The sequence below is a fragment of the Cyphomyrmex costatus genome, unplaced genomic scaffold (genome assembly GCF_001594065.2).
Source record: "Cyphomyrmex costatus isolate MS0001 unplaced genomic scaffold, Ccosl1.0 scaffold72, whole genome shotgun sequence".
NCBI lineage: Eukaryota > Metazoa > Arthropoda > Insecta > Hymenoptera > Formicidae > Cyphomyrmex > Cyphomyrmex costatus.
The window spans coordinates 2,012,477-2,035,326 of NW_017280289.1; the positions used below are offsets into that span (position 1 = coordinate 2,012,477).

Sequence of the window (22,850 nt, forward strand, 5' to 3'; positions counted from 1 at the left end):
CTCTCAGTGGGGTTACCGTGGAGGTCACGTCGCAGTCTTACTCGTCCGCTTTCGGTCGCCATTTGTCACAGTGACGTTTGCAAGCACGCCCGCTCGCGGCTGGTGTCTGGCGTCGCGCTACGTGCGAAGTAATCACGCGAGAAGACGTAAAACGCATTCGTCAAGCTCGGAAGGACTTCCGCGCGAAATCCTCGAGACTAGACGGCGCGGCGCGACGCGCTCTAACCGAACCGTTATCCCACGTTAGGGTAAAAGTATCCCATTCAAAGTATCCCTCGATTCTACAGATAATAACTAAATCTCCCTGAAGGTGTGGCAAACTTCTCCCAGCGTGGAGGACATCTAATAATTTATAACAATCTCAAGTTTAATCCGTTCATTCGGAAGGATCAAATCCTGATTTCTCTGAGATGACAAACTGCGAGTAAATCATGTAATTATAAGAGCTGTGATTTGGTTCAATGATTGATTGTATATAAATGAAACACCGTTTTTCTATCAAAATTTCGTACTTTTAAGGGGGGAAGCATACAGATTTAGAAAAACTATAGATAAAAATTAAAACGACGATAGTTCAACACGGATTACACTGAATATACGTTATACATACATTGAACATTCTTATTCGTTTATTCTTTTCAAACAAGAGCTTCATTTTTTTTTCACTTTTGGTTTTATATGCAATTATCTATTACACTATCGTTTACAAATGTACGTGCGCGATAATTGCATATAATATGTAAATATATATATGTGAATATCTATAGTATAATATATTGAGCTTAAATCTGTGGGTTTGCTAAGCTTAGTGGCTGTGCGGATCAAGTAATCCCTGCGAATACTTGAAGTAGTTAATAAAAGCAAAATTGATGCTGCATCTATCGCTAAAGTTTCTAAGTACTTGATAAAGCTCTTTGCAAAGTCGTCTGAAGTACCTATTGTCGGATATCTTTAAATTAACTCCTTCAAAAGATTGAAAATCTTTTTGTCAAGTATATTCGACTTGACAGTACAGAATCCAACTAGCATATCACAATGTTAATCAATATCGTTAAATTATAACCATTTAATTTTATAATATAATACATAAAATGATAAACGTTTTTATTGTATAGTTGATGATTTAATTTGTTTTGGCAAACAAATATTAAATGTTTTATCACACAAGTTGTGACAAGATGCTTTATTTTTACGACATGAAAATAATACATGAAACGAGGAATTTTTCCGAAGTACCATCTCTTCATTTTGTAGAATGAGAGCGTGAGCGAATGGGCTGCTGCTCAAAATTGAGTAATCAAGAAAGACGCTGACCGGGCACAGATGTGTCAAACATTCTAGTTTTCGGACCGCGCACGGGTTGAAACGTCTTCGTCTCTCGAACGGCACTGAAAACTCGATCCGGCGTGGTATTTCGACAAGAGAAACGGTTGGGATACGTGCGAGAATGTTCAAAGTACTTTCAACAAAAGTGCCAACTGTCTCGAATGTACATCAGTCAGTTCGTGATTCAAGACGACACTTAGCCCAGTCTTTATAAGCCTGAATCAGCGGCCATTAGCCTTATACCTTCAGATAGGCATCTTGTAATTTCTTGTATTCGTGCAGCCGATCGTATGACTTCTCCGAACACGAAGGGAATGCGCGATGTGGAGCAAGAAACATAGCTCTTCTATTCACGTGCAAGGGCACAATGTCGAGCTTAAACATTACAGATAAAGACCGAAGCGTCGTGAAAATGAGTTATCCTAACTTGAGACTGTATTTTGTGATTACATTTGGTACAGCGTCAAATTCTAAAGCTTTATAGTCACTGTTTTTGTATTACAACAAAGGTTCGTTTATCTTTAGCCATAAAATTAAAACTCTTTTAATATCAAACATAATCCTTCTTCATATTTACCAAATACATTTTACCAACCAAATTTTACTATAACCAATTCCATTGAGAGAGAGAGAGAGAGAGAGAGAGAGAGAGAGAGAGAGAGAGAGCCCGTTCCATTATTGTGGCAAATGGAATTCAGTCCTGTCGTAAAATCAAATATTGGCATGTTAATGCTTTGGTTTCTGCATTAATATTCGATACTAAATATTTTGGTCTGTCACGTTAAAATAATAATAGAATCGATCAATACCTTATTAAGTAATTGTAACTATTGTAAGCGCAATACCTCTGTGAAGTTGAGATATTATTTTTAAAAAATTCAACCATATCAAAAACCATATCATAATCAAAAACGATGTATAACCAAAAATCGATATTTTCTCAAAATATTTCACAATTTTTATTTTAAAAAATTTATTGTTTTTAAAAATTTAATTTCATTTATCTCAAAACTTTCCGAAAAACATACTCTATGTACAAACTTACCTACTCCGTATATGTATATGTTACTGAATCCAACATTACACGATACAATTGTGAAATAGAAAACAAATAAGTGTAATCTTAACGTTATCTTATTTTTTGCCACGGTAATAAAAACTGTATTCTCTATTTCATACTTGATTGCTGCTTCCATATGGCACGCTGTGATAATTCATATCTGAGTAAATCTAATAAAATCATCAATCATTGCCGTGCAAGTAAAGTTAATATACTGCGCAACATAGATAAACTGGAGCAGATAAACTGCAACTAGGAAATGCCATGCTCTGTTCAAAATCATAGTTTTGTGCAATTGTAAGGCCTCAGAAAAACCGAAAGTTCCAAAGGAAAACAGTCAAGCATGAGAACTCGCACCTCTGCTATCCTATAGACCCTGCGAAGCTCTAGGATTACTTGATAGAATGTGTCAGAACCTCTATAATCCTCTAACTACTAACCTTACGCTCGTCTCGCCCATGAATAAACAGTCCCTCGCTAATTCGAATATTCGAGACTCTCGTCTTTCTTACTCCGCTTATTATTAATCATTTACCTCCTTAACACTTAAATTTTATCGACACTGTTTTCATTAATACATTCCCACGTGTATCTTTAGTAGACGAATTGGTTATATAAATTAAAATACCTCTTTATACGTTTTAAACCTCCGAAACGGAATTCTGTGTAATATTTTAACTAATTTACTTCGATCTATCTATTTTAGCTAATAAATAACAATCCAATTATGAATTATCACAAACGTGCAAATGTTGAAAAAGTAAAATTTACAGGTGGAGTAGATTCGCAGAGTATACGAAATCTTATTACAGGCGATTCAATCAATGTCCTTATTCACTGATCTATCGCCCTGTATTCTTGGCGACCCCGTTCTTCAACTCTTGACCTCTCTCTTTCTCTCATCGCTGTCCCACTGTTCCCGGTTGCACATCCGCTCAATAGTTACGCGCATCCTACGTCATGTCTCTTAACGCCTGCAGCGTCAGTCACTTGCTTTCCGGAATACATCAACTCGGTGCTATATTTGTGCGCCTCGGTCACACGGGTGCTGCTCGATAAACTCGGTCACGAACCCAACCTATGCGTCGGAATCGACGTTGACCATTTCTCGAATTCCCCATGGCCCGTTCACACTTACGTCACCATGTTACAAAGACAATTTTAACGGCGATCAAAGTTAACACTCCGGAAAACTTTGTTGACAAATGTCAACCTATATCCTTAGCGACGCTTTCAATTTCAATGCTATATAGATATAATTAACGAAATATAACTACTTAACTGTGACTTTGATTTAATTGTGTCTTAACAATAGTTTAACATCTCTCATGTTAAGCGAATTCAAAAAAGGAAATATTTCAAAATTAATATATATCAACTACAAACAATAAATTTTTAATTAAGAATAATTGTAATAACGTATTAACACAATCTCCTAAAATTTATTAGTAACCATAAATTAGAACATAAAAGACCATAACTATATGTATTATCAACCGCAAAAAATGTACTGTTATGAAGCTTCATCATTCGACCTTGTTGAAAAAGAACAAAAAATTACAGAAAAAGTTTGAACTGACTTGATTATTGCTTCGTTACACAAAAAATGGAATCGATTCGGGACAATAGTTCATAAAGTATCATTACGAATAGGGGCACTTGACCGTGGGCACTTGAGCTCTAAAAGTCGGAGGAAAATCCGCCACTAGCTACAATTAACTACCTTTGATGTCAGCTATTAGCTGTTTGTTGCTTTAGACTCTCTAACCTACGATTGAATCAGTTCAACTACTTGTGTGACAACAACTTTCACAGTAAATACAATAATTTGCCTTCAATAATTCGTATCATCTCCCTCTCCCTCCCTCCCCCCCCCTCTCTCTCTCTCTCTCTCTTTCCTTGTTTTTCTTAATAAAACAATTTTTCAGTCAAATGTATCGTATAATAACATTATAAATGTACTTATATGTACTCGAAATCATTTCATGTGTGTGTGTGTCAATAAATAATACAGTATTCGATTTCTGAGGAAGGAATCGTCAATGAGTTCAATTTTTTGGTAACAATTGTAAAATAAATTCATTATCGTATATTCAAATGATATTTCATAAAACAATTATCTAAATATCATATGTATCTAAACATTATCTGCTTTCAATTAATAATGATAAACATATATTATTAATTTTATTATAACCATCAGTTATTAATATCTTCAAACACAAATTGATCAACCGTATATCCAATTTATCGATGCTTACGTAATCTTGAATCGCGTAGCGAGCGTACACGAACCGTTCGAAATGTTTTACGCGCCTAACAACAATGATGGGCATACCACGCAGGGGCCAAAAGCAAGAAAAATTAGCTTTCCGGATTAAATGCGACTCGACGTACTGCAACCCAGACTGGAACCTGTTCCTCTTTCATTCGCTGTTTTTATCTTCTCGACTCTGCCCGACCGAGCTCAGCGCATCGGTGATTTGACACCGGAATGGAATGCAAATTTAAACGCGTTTCTACAATTCCAGCGGCAGAAAATAGGTAGACGTAATGGAGACCGCTGTTTCTCGGCCGAACAAACTTTTGCGGACGCGGCGCGGGAATTGTTTGGCGCGGCATCGTACGAAACTGCATACCTTGCAATTTATTAACTAGGATGTACAACCGAAAAGTCAATAACCACGAACCTACATTGCGAGTATTGCTTCAAAGAAGAAAATATACCAACAATATGCGTGCAATTTAAAACATTACCGATAGTTTATACAATATAGCCATTATATCCAATAGGTCAGAAATTGATTAAATATCTATCAAATCGTATGTGGATTTCTCTACGCTGTGAATTAATAGTACATCTTCGGTAGAGAGTGAGGAGTCGATATCGTAAGATTAATAGGAAAGTTATAAAACAAGCGGAAAACTTGGTATAAGGATGGCCTATCAAGAGAGAAACAGAATGTAAAATATTTCTACTGAGTTGTACGTTTTTCTTCGTCTTTATATGTCCCTTCGGGGTGCTCATAGCTAGAACATATTAATATTCCAGTCAAGGACGCGTGCCATCGAGCTACTACGGACGATGATGCAGTTCCGAGTCCCGGTGTCATCTTCAGAATATCCGGTGTCCCTCCGGAACGCTACGTCGCGGAATAACGAATGTGCTCTTTCTAATATGTGCAGATTCCATAGAAATGATTTCATAATAATCTCTCTCATAATAGAATTTCTTATAATACTTCTGATGATTATTCCATAAATGGGAGACTGATATTACAGCAACATATATATATGTGTATATATATATATATATATATATATATGAACAGTAATAATAAACAATTTTGCGTAATTTGCAGTCCATAATGAATGCAGAAGCTAAATTTGTCTCTAATTATATGTATATTACTTCTCTCTGCTATAGATTACAAATAGAATTAATCTATAATTTTCAATTATAATTTTGTATACATTTGAAAGAGAAAGAGAGAATTTGTGGTTACGGGTATTTAATTTAATTTATCACGTATTATTAAATACAATATTATATCTAATGGAAAAAGAAGTGTTAAAATCTGCTTCAATATTTTATGTAAAATAGATTAACGTGAGATAATTCTAACTGCAATTCAAAATCACACGAATCCGATATGCATGCGCTCAATCCATTCACTCTTGTTATCAGTGTTAACAAAGCACTCATCGATTAAACCTATCATCAAGTACTTCATATGTAGTGTAATAATCCCTTCCCTTTCATTATCTGAGTATCTTCATTAAATTTTATACATAATCAATTTAATTACAATTAATTTTGAAACATTTATTTTTTATTGTCTCCTATAGGTATTTCTGTAAAATATTTATGTGCAAAATATATGTTTGAATATATTTTGAAAACGGTAACCGTAGAAAACCAAAAATAGAAAAAACAGATTTCCTTAAAACAGAAATATTCGCTTTAATTTCTATCCTACGCTATAAGGAAAAAAAAATTGTTTAAATCCTGTCCATAATAAGGATATTAATATTCTATTATAATAGCGTTTTGTCCAATGATTCGGTGCCATCTCTGTGATATCCAGCATCCCTCTGGACTCCAATGATGGATGGGTTTACTTCCTTTGGCAAGTAGATACGATCACTTTGGAAAAAAGTCGATGTAGACCAACAGTCGGTAAGGTTTCCTAGCAAGAAGCGCGACACGTAACGGCAAGAAGCTCCTCCGGTATGTTGCGGCTGAGAGAGCGATCTACCAGAGGCACGAGAATCCCCCTAAGAATCTCGTACGTAGTTGCTGAAAACAGCGCCATCATCGATTTCACTGGTTTCAAACCAGTCTAATGTGACCTCAGTAGTCGAGAGAGAGAGAGAGAGAGAGAGAGTTAGTTCTCTTAGAGAGCGAAAGTACCTGGTGAAACTTCTTCCGGCTTTTCAAAGGAGAATTAGGCCATACAATATTAGGTCATTCGATTCAGAGACGGTTTTCCGTTAATTCTTGGTTAATCTCCCTTTGCTTTATTCAATGATATAATTTATTGTCAAAATAAATGCTTCTAAATCTTGATGCAAAGTTACAGAATACTGTACAATAAGTTCCTTTAAATATCACTTTAATGATTATAATATTTTAGAAGGAAATATTATAAAAAAAATTCTAAAAGAAATTCTTTTTCTTTGTTTCAAATAAGCGTAGAAACAAAAGCTAATGAGAGTTAGAGAGCGATAATCGAAGCGTTAATTAATTTGTGTAAAATGTTCTTTATTGACATTAAACTGGTTTGGACACATCGACTCTACGTTGAGTCACTTTCAGTAACAAATTAAAACGTTAATGCATTTAAAAGCTTTCAGAGGACCAGAAAAAAAACATTCTTTTAGTTATATCTATTCTTTTTTAATACGTTTTATCGTTGACACATAAATGGTCAGTCAAGTATGAAACAAAAAACGATCGTAAAAGATTTGCTAATATTCTATAAAATTCAATAGAGGTCCGAGAGCGTGAGATTAAAACTTTAATAAAATAACAAAATTCGCAAGTCGCGTTGATAGAATTGTAATCCTACAACATACACGACTTATCGTAGCGGTCAAAAATAAAATCTCGTATCGAACTAAATGCTGCTGGAACGTATCACCAGCTAGATATTAAGAATATATATAATATAATTATTCAACGCGCGTGCATCTATTTTGAGAATAGTAAACGTGAGAAACGGAGATACAGTTGCGACTTTATCCATTTGTCATCATAGTTTCGTTAATCGTTTACATCGTTCCTTCTCTCAATAGCATCAGGATAAAATATGAGACGTGAATTGCATAGCGCATCAATCAGCATTAATAACGTCGGGCGAATAAATCGGCCAAATGAGTAACGGTGTTTACGATTACCAACTGTTTCATATAACGCAGAGTGTCCGTTAATGCAAAATCACCGCTTCGCCGAACTTTAGAATCGACCATTAAATCCGGCAGATTAAACGCGATTTCCCTGTATCGATGCAATGTTTTTTGATGTTTTATCAGCGCATTTGGAGATAAATTCATCGTCGTCGATCAATTTGCGCGACATGTCAGTGATCAGCATCTCTTTCGCGCGGAAAATGCGCGAATATTGAGGCGTACATAGTGTACTGACCTGAAAATAAATGAATGACATTTGCCATAAGCGTGCTCCGAGTGTATCACCTGCCCAACATATTTCTCTATTGATGGTAGGATAATCATACGCGCGCCAAATAGACTACTCTGCGGATTTGATTAGTTAGTTTCTGCGGTAATCGCGCGGTATGAATTCCGATATTACGTCGCCGGTCGTTCTCTAATTATTGCTCGTAATATCACATGGCGATCACAGTTAATCGGAGTGTAAATTTAACGGAATCAATCGAAAACGAAGAGAGAGACAGAGAAGAACGCGGGAGCATCGCTGGGGTGCTCGTATAACGACGCGCATCTTTTATCTCATACGCAAAGCTCATTAATTGATCGGCATCACGTGAAAGTACATATATACGAGATTTGTGAAATACAAATAGCTGCCTTATCGAACCTTTCATAATGATATATGTAAAAGTATCAGAATAATATATCGTTGCTTATACGCTGAGCGAATAGCTGGGATGCCACGGCGAAGGATGGTCCCGTTAGTCGGTCTCGAGCGAGAAATTGGAAAAATGTGAGATACCTTCACGCGGTGTGATGAAAGTAAACGTGCGCGAACAGCATCGCTGAACTTATACGTATAGACTGTACATTTATCTATTGGCAACAGCCTACCTACGAGGAAGATATTCCAGCCTGAAAGGTCGCAAATAATAAATTGCACCGAAAGTGCATGCACACAACTGTGACTAAATAAGACACGTATATACGATAAAATTTTGATGTACTATTAAAACGGCAATATAAATATAAACATCTCGGTTCCTTAAATGCTTACACAGAAAGAACGATTAGTATTTAAAAATTTAACCACAAAAAAGATACCATACACGCATACAGAGATATAATAATATTGTTGGACCATCAAAATAATTACGTAAGAATCACAAGCGTGATAAGCAGTAGCGCATAAAGTTTTAGCATTCCAACAATCAGTTTGAACGTCCTTCATAATTATTCTGGTGATCCAGAAAATTATTTTCAGGTTTATATAGCATCTATAGTTAAATTTTTAGATACTTCAGCAAAATCATCTTTTCCATGCGATAAATATCAATTTTCATTTCACAAAGATTATCATCACTTTTATTTTAAATAATCTTATATTATAAATGTATTTTATAAATAAGAATTATTTCAAATAAGCATGATCCCTTGATGATGCTAAACTCTCATTCTTACATTTCTTTGGACAATAGAGATTACATAACGGGATGTAAACATCGCATTAACATTTGTTGGTAGAATCTTGCAGCTTGATACAATTATCGCCCAAAAGAATGATTCTCGTGTCTCTTTTACGCGCGAGTTAATCGAATATCCGATGACTAGCAGCGCAAAATTTTAGAATCCCAAAAGTGGCGTGAATTTATCATAAATCAGAAACGCTTATGGACAAACCGTACCGATGAGATAACACGAATCCAAATTTTCATTTTCCTCTGCGCACCGTTTCGGGTATTTAATTACCGTCATTGTGGCGTGCCGTGCAGCGAGCCAATGACAAAAATAAATATGAAAATCTCGACGACACGTGAATGACGACGAGACCGCTAATATGCAAAACGACGATCGTCGATACGTGATATTTGCATTTAACAACTGTTACGTGCATTCGCGTTTACGAGATCCTCATCTCGTTTTCATTCCCTCGTGATCATTTCATATCGAATATTGATACAACTTTAAATGTGTTGCGATCGTATAATCTCCGCAAGAATTTAAATATAAATCGAACTCCGCAGCGTGCTTTCTTTTATTCAATCATAAATGCAAATATATTATTAAAAGAGAAGGAGCAAGGGTAAAATATGAGGGATGTTAGCGTTGATATTTCGTGGAAAAAGCTCGCGCACTAATATTTCGCCCGTGTCAAAATAAACAAATGAGAAAAAAAAAGTCGCGAAAAGAAATCTCGCAGTGTGGACAGGAGGAGCAGGACGTAATAACTCGCGGCGAACCGTTCGATATTCAAATTCGTGTACACGTCGCGGCAAAAAAAAAATCTATGCGCACGCTCGTGTGTATGCACCGGGCGTAATAAAAGGCGTGAACGATGGCCGCGGGAAAAGTCATAATCCACTTTTGTGTTTGCGGATTTATCGGTCTTCCGTGATGCCACGTCCGGGGCGCTTTATCGAGTCCCCGGCGCTATGAACGAGCGATGGCGTAACAAAAGGATGGAAGCTTTTGGGAACTCTCTCGACGTTGGCCTCTCTCCCTTCACTTCGGTCGCCCATCTGCTCTCGCACAGAGAGACACGTACACACGACACATACGCACTCACACGCAATAGTTCGTGGGTACAAAGAAGAAAAAAAAAAAAAAAACGTACCGACCGAACTCTGGCAACGGCCGCGTAAATGACTTTCACATATTTCCGTTCCGACCGACGAACAAATATTTGGAAAAACAAAAAAAAAAAAAACACCGAAGAGAATGGAGCAAATTACTTTTTCAATGGCTATGAAACGATCGAGAACCGGGATACAGTCGTATAACCTACACTGACATTTTACACAAGATTATCAACTTGCTCGCTGTAATGAGGATCGCGATGCTATATCATTGAAATAACTACTGCTAGATTACATCGAGTAATCTTCCTTTAGACGAATGCGGATATGCTGTTAATACTTATTCATATTAATAATTCTTGTATATAACATTAAATATTATCTACTTTTTTTAATCTCTGATCTATCGTATATTATAATAGTATACTTGCGTTTACTGTTCTATTTCTGCTTATAAGTACACACACACATGTTGCGCCCTTCTTATGATACGTCCTTATATTAAGATAACTATCAATCAGTAATGTAGAAGTATAATAATCATCCATAAGCTAGGCTGTAGCTCACTGTGTCTATCTCTCTCCGCTTATTTGTCAAAGATTCTACGATCTGACCGCCTCATGTTTCTCCGTTTGCCCATCCGTATCCACACAGCGGCTCTTTCCATTTTCCAAGTCCGCACGGCACGCCGCCGATCCCGCGAAATGATTACAAACGATCAGGGATAACGTTCAATAAAACGTCTCCATTCCACGTTCCATGCACGTATAGCGAAGATGCGGCGTGCTCGGCTGCCGAGTCGATATCGGCGAACACGTGTATTTATCTATGTCCGTTCAGTACGTGGTTGCGAGTGCGACGTGCATCGCTGCGATATCAACGAGAATATGTCTCTATCGATAGCGCTCACGAAAAATCCCGCGCGGTCCTATGGTCCTATCGGTTAAAGGAAAGCGACATTCGAACAATTGACCATTCGAATCTCCCATCATTCGTGATAAACGGAAATCTCCTGTTATCGTCGGCACACTGTAAACGATATATATGGTCGCTCTATATACATTCACCAATGGGCACGCGCACTAAATGATACGGTTAATTTTCGTTTCTTATCGAATCCGATTTTTGCAAACTCATTATCACTCTTCCTCTTTGTTACAAGTATTTATTAAACTGTCTTGATAGTTGATACCCTCATCTATTAATTTTCATTTTTCGAATTTATATATTAAAATTCAATACGTAAATTTAAATATACACATATATTGTACAAATATACATATTACTTTAATTTTCAGAATAGCTTAGATTTTTAACATGTCATTGTCTCTCTCTTTCTTTCTCTCTCAACATTATTAAGATCCAAGATGCTATGAGCATCAAAATTGTTAGATTGTTAGTCAATTTATAATAACTCGTGATTAGTACTGCGGTAGATTATTAGAATTTGCGTTGTAAGTCTGAAAAAATTTCGGCGCGCATTTAAGAATTTACATACGTATTGTATATAAATTCATATACGAAAATTATATTATATATTAGAAGTATTCAAGATCCAGTTTGACCGTTATCGAGTAAATATTTAATTGACATTATTCAAATAAATAATTTATTAAAATTTAGTATTTTTTTCCTAATATATCATGCTATTATATTTGTTACGGATGATTACTGTAAACCATTTCGACAGAAAGTAAACGCGCAACCACAAGAAAAGAAGCACAAAGAAGAAAACATTTCCGACAGCGTTGCCGTTGCTGGTCGTCGAAATAGAAATTATATAATCGGCGGAAATGCGTTTCGTGAGCTACGTAACGCACGCGCGATTCTGTAACTTTTTTAAATCAACGAGACTGCTCTTGCATCGGCATTATGGATCCTAAAGTACGTCATTAGGCGGGTCAAAATTTAAGAGAAATCTCACGGGAATTGCCACTTGCGCGGTACGTCGCGTGATCAACGATGATGACCGCGTATACGCGTTCAAGGCGTGCGAGGGTATCCTTTAACGAAAAAACGTCCATGAAATCTCCCAAAAGTACAAAGAGTGGCGATATACGGCCGAAACACTGAGCGAGGAAAGAGGAAATCAATTGCGTACAATTTTCATCTGTGCGTAGCTTGATATATTCCGGTATACGACGTTGTATACTTGATTGTCGGACCGGAGTAACGGTAAACGTACCTGGATAAAGGATAAACGTGAAATTAGAAGGAGCCTGGAATAATGAGGATCTTAAAATACTGTAATACTCTTGAACGGCTTTTGCTTATAGCCCCCGTAACAATTTCGGATATACGTTCATTGAGTTCCTCGGCCGTGTGATATTCAATGCCGTAATAAACGTAATAATGCCGAAGAGACGATTACAAGCATTGCGTGTAGAGAACCCTTTGATTTTTTAATAATTTTAACTCTCGATAATTTCAATTTCTTACACCCTTTATATCTTAATTCAAATTTCGCATATTTTTCTTTAACACCGTAAACCCTTTTGTTGTACAAATTATTGATTCAATAATTTGTTTACTTTTTATTTTTGGAAAATAAGAAACTCTTTTCTCGGAGTATACCTATATACGCGAATGAACGTACAAATGACTTATGTATGAAGATAACCGATTCTTATTCTTGTATCAATTTCAAACACTCCTGTGTGGCGAAAGGATAATCGCGATATGTCGCATGCAAATACGATTCAACATCGACTGGAACGTGCATGCATGCATTAACTAACCAAGAACGTTGTAGCACCGTTACCTGCGCGATAAAGTTTTTCCGCGTCTAAAGCGAACGCCTCGGCGAACGTAATCTAATTTCACACGCAAAGCTAAGCGCTATCTTAAAAAGACATACACAATAATTATTTTGATAAAACGCAAAAACAAGTACGATGAATTATTTGTATATTTTATGGAATACTTCGACTATATATTTCTCCATTTTTCTATATTCTGTAAATTATTAATAATTCCTATACCTGCAGCTCAAAAGAGAATAAAAATTGTTCTAATATGAGAAAACGTTGGTAATTTCTAAGTTTTATTCGTGAAATAAAATAGAATATCGTACGCGGCATTTTTTTTACTATTTCTTTATTAAATTTACCTAAAATAATTTGTTTCTATCGAATTGCAATTTGATACAAGATTTTCAAACTATATACAAAATATATTGCAAAGCGTTCTAGACGCGTTTCATTTAACTGTTATTGATTTACAAAACTCAAATTATTCCGCTTGATAAATCCGATCTCACAGTTTACAATTTATCTACATGTAAATGATTAAACTATATCCAAGTTGATTGCCAGATTTGGAGACCGGATGCGTCTCTTTAACTCCACTGCAATAAAATAGTAATAGCTTGGATTACACGTAGTTGCAAGTGGTTGGCCGCCCACAATGGACAGCAAACGAATCGTTATTGTAAATAGATTCATTTCTCTCTAAACTCAAGCTTTTCCTCTCACACTACCTCGAGAAACAAAATAATTATCGTGTTATACTTTAATTGTCTTCGTAAACAATCATTAATTTAATGCGATAATGTTTTAAATTACAATTCGGAGCCTATTGCATTTTTTATAGTAATTTTACTTACAATGTACGAATAAGAAATATATGACAAACGAAAATGATATACCTAAAATGAAGTAAACTATCATTATTTTATCCTTAACCACATATTCGTCAAGTAATATTTAAAATTCACATAGAATGCTTTTTCTTCCATCTTTAAATTGTGTCCAAATATTTAAAAAAAGATACTAAAATATTCTTATAATTTATATCAGTAATTTAACATCAAAAAAACAAGGATAAGTTTCTCTGAAAGCAATCATGTTTATCACAAACACGTCGAGTGCGTTGCTAGAGGAATACAGATATAATTGCGTACAGATGTTCAACCGCAACTATGTGTTTGATAAAAAACAAGCAATCGCCATCAATATAAGACAACAAAAGTAGATGGTCATAACGATAACTTGAGTACGTGATTAAATTAAATTATGCGTATCAAGTCATTCGTCAAGCCAACGTTTAAACAAAAAAAAGATCAATCTAATGTTATTATTTTTTATAATTAAAAATAAAATTTCTCATATTTCTCGTTAACAATTCCCAGAAATGGCATGATCAACTGATCATTCTAATAGAATAAAATATTTCCTACGAGTATGGAAAAACGAATTTACCAGATTTATAACACATGTATATAATACAATCTCCAATGATTTATGAAACCATTGGAAATAAAAACTAATATATCTATATGACTTATGTAATTTAAAAAATTTATCAACTTCATATTTCTATATTTATACATTAATATATTAAATTATTATAGTAAATTATTGTATTATTATATTAAATTTATAAACTTCTAAGTTTGTAAATTACTTCAAGCTGTGTTTATCTTTTAAACTACAGAATTTTATAATTTGCTAACTTCCAGCTAGACTTATACAGTTTTAAATAAATTGTCAATATTCTGTGTTGAATTAAAAAGTTTCTCATTTTTATTTTCTTGTAATTAAAAGTAAAAAATATTATTTTCAGATTTTCGAAAACATCATTCTAAACAATAATTACAAAATCTGTTAATATATAATATAATAAATTCCTAAATCATCCGTTTAAGCCACGATACAAATTAAAGAAAGAAATTTAAAAAATAAAATCAAACATATCCAAAATTGATAAATCGGAAACGAGTAATTTATCGCTAAATTCGAATCTTGGTTATTATTATCAATAGACGACTAAATAACACAAATCAAAAGGGGCAAAGAGTCGATAATATAACAAACTTATAATTCAAATAATAATATGTAGCTACAATTTAACACAGACGTTTCGATCGGATCATTTTCAATGTTACAAATATTTAATACGAATACAAAATTCGTTATCTTACAGAAATTAACAGTGTATAAATCAATTCGTGTTCTTCATGCTTTGACTCAATAAGATGAAAATTCAAAAGTCAGATTGTATAGGTATTCTGAAAAATTCGTGAGCAAAAAAATTAATCGTGAGAAGAAGGAAATAAATAAAAATTAATTATATATATATAGTATATATATATAAACATATAGTATACCTTGTCGATTAAATAGCAACTAAATTGAAAAAGCAGAAACTAAATTTTTTGAAAGGCTAGATCTATAAAATTTTCATTAAATATCAGCGCGAACAAAATCGTAGATAAGACTATGATTAAAAGTGATTAAAAATTGATAAAACTGAAACCACTCATCACGGATCAGCAGGTTTAATAGGTCCGATAAATACATAGTGGCACAGTCAGTCATTCATAAAGCTCGAAAAAGGAATGTGTTTGGTTGCGACCAGAAATTTGATGAGTGATCAGATATGACGGTTGGTAGCTCCGTCGCTATCTATGTTTGCCGTGCAATTCGACATCGATGCGTTTACACGACACGCTCATTGTATCGTATAAAAATTCTGACGTGCGTGTGGGATGTCAAATAAATACGAAAAACAGATCTCGATATGACCATATCGTCGAAGCATGTTAAAATGTTGAATGTTATACGAAGAGAAATGGTTTGACCAAATACAGATTTGATTTTAAAAAGAAGATATATTTGGAACGTGGTTAGTTTAACTAACAAATACTGCACTGACAATAAACCCAAACCTATGTAAACGAAAGGATTTCACACAGCTGTTATTTTTTTTTCTCTTATTTTTACCGGATTTTTTATATAACACATTTTTAACGTACGATGATACTGATTTGAAAATGGAAAATTTTAATTTATAAATACATTATATAGTACATAAAATACTGTATATATATTGATCATTAATATTGCATCAGCATAAAGTAATTTATAAATTATATTCCGTTATTAGCAGCGATGTTATAAGTCATGAACGATAGATTTGTGATATCAATTAATATATATTTAGTATTATTGCTTTATATAAACTGTATGTATAAAAATGTACATAACTTTTAATGATAGTAACCTGAAAAGAAAAAAGAATAATACGATACCACGTCAGAGCAACTTAAATCAGATTTACTGGAATGTATCAATGTATAATATTTAATCATCGAAAATAATCCTCGAAAAAATAATAAAAAGGCTCGCAGAGATGTTCTCATGAACTGCCATGAAGTGACAGTTCAAGGATTCATTTTGCGGCGGAGAAATTAAATTTGTCCCGATTACCGGCGCGTGACCGTGCAGCCAATACGATACGAGAGATTGGACATAATGCGGTCAATGCACCGTTGAAATAATGAGTTTGCAAGAAGAACCTCCAAACTAAAGAACATGTTCGATGACTTGGGCAAGGCGACACAAGGGTGTGCGACTAAAATCGCTTTCAGAATTCGCTTCGGTGAAAGTCGCATATACCAACGTTTCTACGGATCGTACCGGTATAGCGCGTAGCAGATTGTAAACCGTTAATGAAAACATTCATGCGTACAGTTAAATTAAGCCTTTCTGTTCCTTATGTTCGTTGCGATGTGAATATATATTTTCTTTTGCAAATAAACCTTCAAGCTCGTCAATGGTATGTATAATGTGTTTATAATGTACTTCAAGTATAAAATTTAGCTTCTTTAGGTAAAAAATTGCAATAAGACATCTTAATGATGTCGATGAAGATGATGCGAATACTTCATTTCATCAACTATTGAATACAGCAAAATTAGAGGCATATAAAATGTTCTTTCATGTGTTATTAGATTTACATTCATTATTATTTAAATTTCTGTAATCATAGAAGTGTATTAAGAACACAATTAGATATGCTTATGTCATATTCAAGAATATGTGATCGTACGTCTAATATGACCTTCCATAGAAGCATTAAAATATGTACCTTGCACGTGTACATAATTTAACATCCGCACAATGATGTTATGAAAGAAGTGACAACAAATGTGGTCGGTACTTATACAATCAAATCTAGTATTTATAATTTTAGTAGATATTGATATCGAATTAAAGAATGAATTGATTCATCGAGGATGATACTGTACTTCGTTTAAACACTAATTACTGTAATCAATAGATTTCAAATAATAAACAATCGTGATATTAATTTCATCGCTCGTTTATTGACAACCCCTATTCTATACTAGTTAGTTGCAATGTAATATGCTTACAATTAATATAGTTATCGGCTACAATGATTGCGCAATCAGTGTTCTCACTTAAATGTTGCAATCAACATAATGGAATAATATCAAATGCATCAAAATTGTTGTAAGGGAACATAAGTTTCTTTCATTTACTATACTCTTTATTAAAAATAAAATTAAAAATATTTCTGAAAAGATTTTAATCGAAATTTTAACATACCTCTCTTAAAAGATTTTAATTTAAATTTAAGATTAAAAAAATATATTGTATTAGTCTGATATGTAGAGAATTGTATAGTTTTTTTTTAATTCGTATAATTTATTTTTCAAAGCGTAAATATTATATTTCATCTCGTCGCACTGATTTCTATTTATACATAAATATTGAAATTGCGGAAGTACGTGAATCGTAAAAATTACTGAAATGTAACCGCAAGTTGCAATACTGACAAGCCATGCGATTAAAAAATTATAAGCGTGTTCTAGTTTACTTTCACACCGTAACAGTAGTAATATTCAAACGTAACGTTTTTTCATACATTTAGAATTCAATGTGCAAACACTAGCTAAAAGTCAAAGAGGGTTAATGCACATGTTAGCGTAATAAAAAATCATTTAAAAAATGACACACAGTGTGCGCGCAACATATAAACGAGTAGTGATCAACATCAATTAGTGGTCTCAGCAATAAATGATTTTTATAGTAATAGGTTTTAAAAAAAAAAAAAGATTCATATTCATTTTATTACGTGCGCGCGCTTAATAGATTTCGACAACTTAAACAATAGAAATTTTTTAATCTTCTTTACGCTTTACATTTATTATCTTTCAAAATTATTTCATTCTTTTAATTTTTTTTGCATTTGTTTTAGTCAATAATTAACGTAATCAGTCGTTGCATTATCTCTTTAAAAAAAAAAAATAAACAGAACAAAAAATTTTCTGATAATAACATTTTTGTTCAAATATGTTATTAAAATAATAATATAACTAATACGAATACAAAGCCTATAAAATAATAACATATTATTAAAATAATAATATATTATTAAGTATTAAAATATAATAATAATACGTTCTTTAAAACCAGGCCGTTTAACGTTGTACATTATCTAGTCGTACAATAACAATACTTGTGAATACTTTTAGCATGAAAGAGAACAAGAAAGCGTTGACATTGAAATGAATAGACGTAACCATCAAGACAAATAAAAACAAAGTAAGAATACATAATCAACAAGAGAAAAATTTTACGATACTCTTTACACGTGTTATTATTATTGATGAAAACGTCAGCTGATAGTACAAATAAAAGTAACAATGTGCTATATTAAGGAAAGAATTTCAATATACATATAGCACATTATTTCGAATGTCATTACAAGATAAAATTACCATAAAACTATGATCAAAATGAATATAACGTCATTTTAAAATATATTCGTTTAAAAAATATAGTATGTTATAAATTTTCCCATAAAATTTACAGTAAAAAAACTGCTTTATTGTAAATCGTTCTATTTGTAACAAGATAGGTTTTTTCTGACAAAAGTTGTAACAGAGCAACGCAAATTGCGTGATTTGATATTTCCACACTATTGCTACTAGCACGTTGCACAGGATATCGCGTGACTTCAAATCCTATCTCGCATCAAATGACGAATGGCAAACGATTCGCACACGAATGCAGCACAAATCTAATTGCTAGACTGTATGTACGATTGATGATCATTATTGTCGACCGTATTCAAATTTTATAATGTGCACCGATAATAATCACAATTTCCGGTTTCCAAAAAAAGGGAAAAAGGATGTAGTTATGTTATCTTTTTATATCGAGAATGGGGTAATTAAAACTTTCTCATAAATGCACGCGATTTCCCAATTAAAATATAACATGCGCTTATAAAATTGCGCTTGGAATCGATACCGCCGCAAAATTGCAAATCAAACGAGACTATGAATTCCATACATTTTTATTTAGTCCAGAGAAGAGAACAAAACGAAAGGTTGAACAAAATTAAATAAAATCGACCTCGAATGCCGATATTGTGGAAAATCTATCTGAATATAACAAATTATCAACTTGCATTGAATAACATGCAGTGAATTTTAGTCAAACCGTTTAGTACTAAAAACTATATACTTATTAAACGAAATTTTACAGTAATTTGTAAAGCAGATTAAAAAATCTCATCAATACATGCCATTTCTTCATTTTTTCTCTCTCTCTCTCTCTCTCTCTCTCTTCCTCACCCCCCCCCCTCTTCACTTTCTATATCCTTCTGTCTATCTCTTTCTCTAATAAAATTAATTACATGTGTACGTAGAATATATAGTATTAAAAGTATATATATAATTATAGTATATAAAAAAATCATTTATTAATAAATTATGAGTATATTATACGCTTTTCTCGAGATTAAAAAATTGTTTAAATAACTTGTAAATAATTTTTAACATCCACACGTATTATCCATTTCTGTTCAGTGCAATGAAGTAAGTTTCTATCTCTCTCAGTTTCTATAAAGGCTTTCTAACATTCTGATGCTTTAATTCAATAATTAATTCAATAATTAATCTGTACCCAATAAATATAAAGTCGACTTTCTGGGAAAAAACAAAGCATCACATAAAGAAATTTTATTTTTTATCTGCTTTTTTTTTTCATGTAGAGTTAAGTAGCCCCCTTTCCAGTTGTATTATGATTTCCAAAACACCGAGCGAAACATCTTATTGTATATGACGACGCTTAAAAATGTGAATAAGTTTTCTTATATTTCGTCAGTCACTCTTATTTGCTAAAGCAGTATCAATATCCATACAGAAGCATATCCTTCAAGTATGCATTATACAATTTCTGAACTTATTCCAAAATTGAGTTTTATGTTATATATATATATTATGAAACTCACTTTTATAAAAAAAAGATAAGTATATACATACATATAATATAGATAGAATCTGTAAGTCAGTATGGAAGGTGTTTTTTTTACGGTTGAAGTCGTTATGATCCTACAGTTTTTATAGAAGCAATTTGCATGCAGAGCGTAGAGTGGCGCATTGTGCAAAGAGATTGAACTTCTCGGGGTCAATTTAAAAATCCCAGTTCATTATTTTGCAAAACACGACATAGATCGGTACAAGCGAAATTACTATATCGCGAAAAAGCGGCTTCTCTCACTTTCCTTTTATGTGAAAATGATAGAATTTCTTCAGTGATACGCGAGACGTCACATAATTTTTTCACGAACCACATGGAAAGATAATACAATATTTTGAATAGAATTTTGGCAATATTGACTTCCATGAAATCGTAATAAATGGCAAATTCCTCACTCAAAATAAACAGAAACACAATATTAATACGAGAAATACGTTTTCGCATTTACCTACTTTATAATATAGAATTTATCAAAAAATTTCAGATATAATAATTTCTTCAATAATTTTGAATTTTACATCAATTTAATCCAAATATTCTTTTAATAAAATATTTAAACTACTGCTTGTTTAAGCATATAACAGAATCAAATTATATTATATTATAACAAGTACGATATTACTACTTCACATCATAATTATTGTAAAACATATTAAGTAGAATAGAATTATTCATAAAATAATAATTTATATTAAAATAAATATACTTTTAATGTAATATTAAAGTAAATATAATTTTAATTTAATATATATATATATTAAAATAAATAAGTTTGCTATTCCAAAAATATTCAATGCGATGCTAAAAAAATTAATATATTGTACAATGGCAAGCGATTATGAGAATAATTATGTTGTAGAAATTGTCTTTTTTATTTCTTCGTAGAAAAAGTCTTTTAAAATATAAAAAAAGTATCATATATTATACACTTTTTAATTAGGTATATTATTTAGAAATATTTAATTAAAATGTACTTGACAAACATGTTACAATTTGTCATGTAAATATTTTCTAAACCGAGACTCACCTCTTTCACTTTGTCCCTTCGTTGTCTGGCGATGTAGTCCTTATCTTCTCCGCCAATGATTAATGGCAACTTATCCGCAGGCGCTGGTGGCACTGTCACCAAAATCGTTTCTTCCTTGTGCACTATCAATGATGAGGAACTACTTGTATGCACTCGCGATTCACCCATGTCCGGTTTCTCTAATGTTTTTTGTTGTTGATATTCCTCGTTGATTTTTGCCTAAAATTTCAGCGCGCAATCGATATGTATTCCGCGATTATTTTAGATGGCAAGCGAAAGTCATACAGTATACTTTTAATTAATAATCATTAATAAATGCGACATTTAATCACAGAATGCACCGATCTGTACTATTATATTTTTACATTTAATATACAAATACATATGACCATTTTTTTCAATTTTTGATCAAATATTTTATTTGTATTTCTATATTTGAATCGCAAATATAAATCGATAAATTCAATTTAATCGCAAGACACTGCTATTGTATTTAAAAAAATGTATATACAGATATAAAAATAAAAAAATGTATAACATATATTTAAAATTATATTTGAACATTTTACTTTTCACATTTACTTTCTATTCATTAAGCTCATTTATATTTATTTTTTAGTAAAAATAATAACCAAAGAGAGTCCGTTTATGTATGCACACGTACGTGGCAATAAATGGAAAATAAACTACCAACATTTTAGTCAAAATAATTTCAATCTAAAAGATTGTTAATATCAGTATCTGGTTTAAATGTTTACAACAAAACTTGCTGGATTTCCATGACTAGCTTCGCTATAGAGAGTGCGTAATACAGTTAATAATTATCTAAATGCACATTGCTGCTAATTTTTGCTCAAACTAGGTTAGTAGTTGAAGATCTGACTAAAGGATTACATTAAAAAATTTAAAACTTGAAAAATCAATATCTTTTTAGTTATACATATAAACAAAGCTTTAGCTTTCGCTACCCTGTTTCTTTAAACAAAAATAAAATATAAATTTATTTTTATTTATTTTTCGGTATTTACAAAATAAAGATTGCATCTCTGATAAACTAAGATTGTGATCTTGTTTCCGCCCTTAAATTGCACTGTCGTTCGCAAAAATGTATTCTATATAAATCTAAATATATGTGAGTGTTTGTAGTTTATTAAGCTCGGATGTTCATAAACTTAAGTGACTGTGCGGATCAGTCACTGCTATACGGAAAGAAACCAATGCAATTCCACGAAAATCACGCTTGCCATCTGTAATCAAGATTTCACGGAAGTACATTCATTTTCGCCTTGTTCATCTCCGAACAATTGCACGCTCTCGAATGCCTTACCGTTATAAGTATCATACTATTATTAAAAAAAAAAAAAAAAAAAAAAAAAAAACTATGAGAATTA

At 32.8% G+C, this 22,850-nt stretch overlaps 1 protein-coding gene across 1 annotated transcript in view; it reads right to left on the reverse strand.

The window, feature by feature from the left end:
- Positions 1 to 22,850, reverse strand: part of alpha-Man-Ia (alpha-Mannosidase class I a) — a 351,960-nt gene that overhangs the window by 326,023 nt on the left and 3,087 nt on the right. The window contains exon 2 of the mRNA XM_018548472.1: positions 21,460 to 21,678. Coding sequence (XP_018403974.1) covers positions 21,460 to 21,678 — 219 coding nt within the window. The remainder of the gene's footprint in view (positions 1 to 21,459; positions 21,679 to 22,850) is intronic.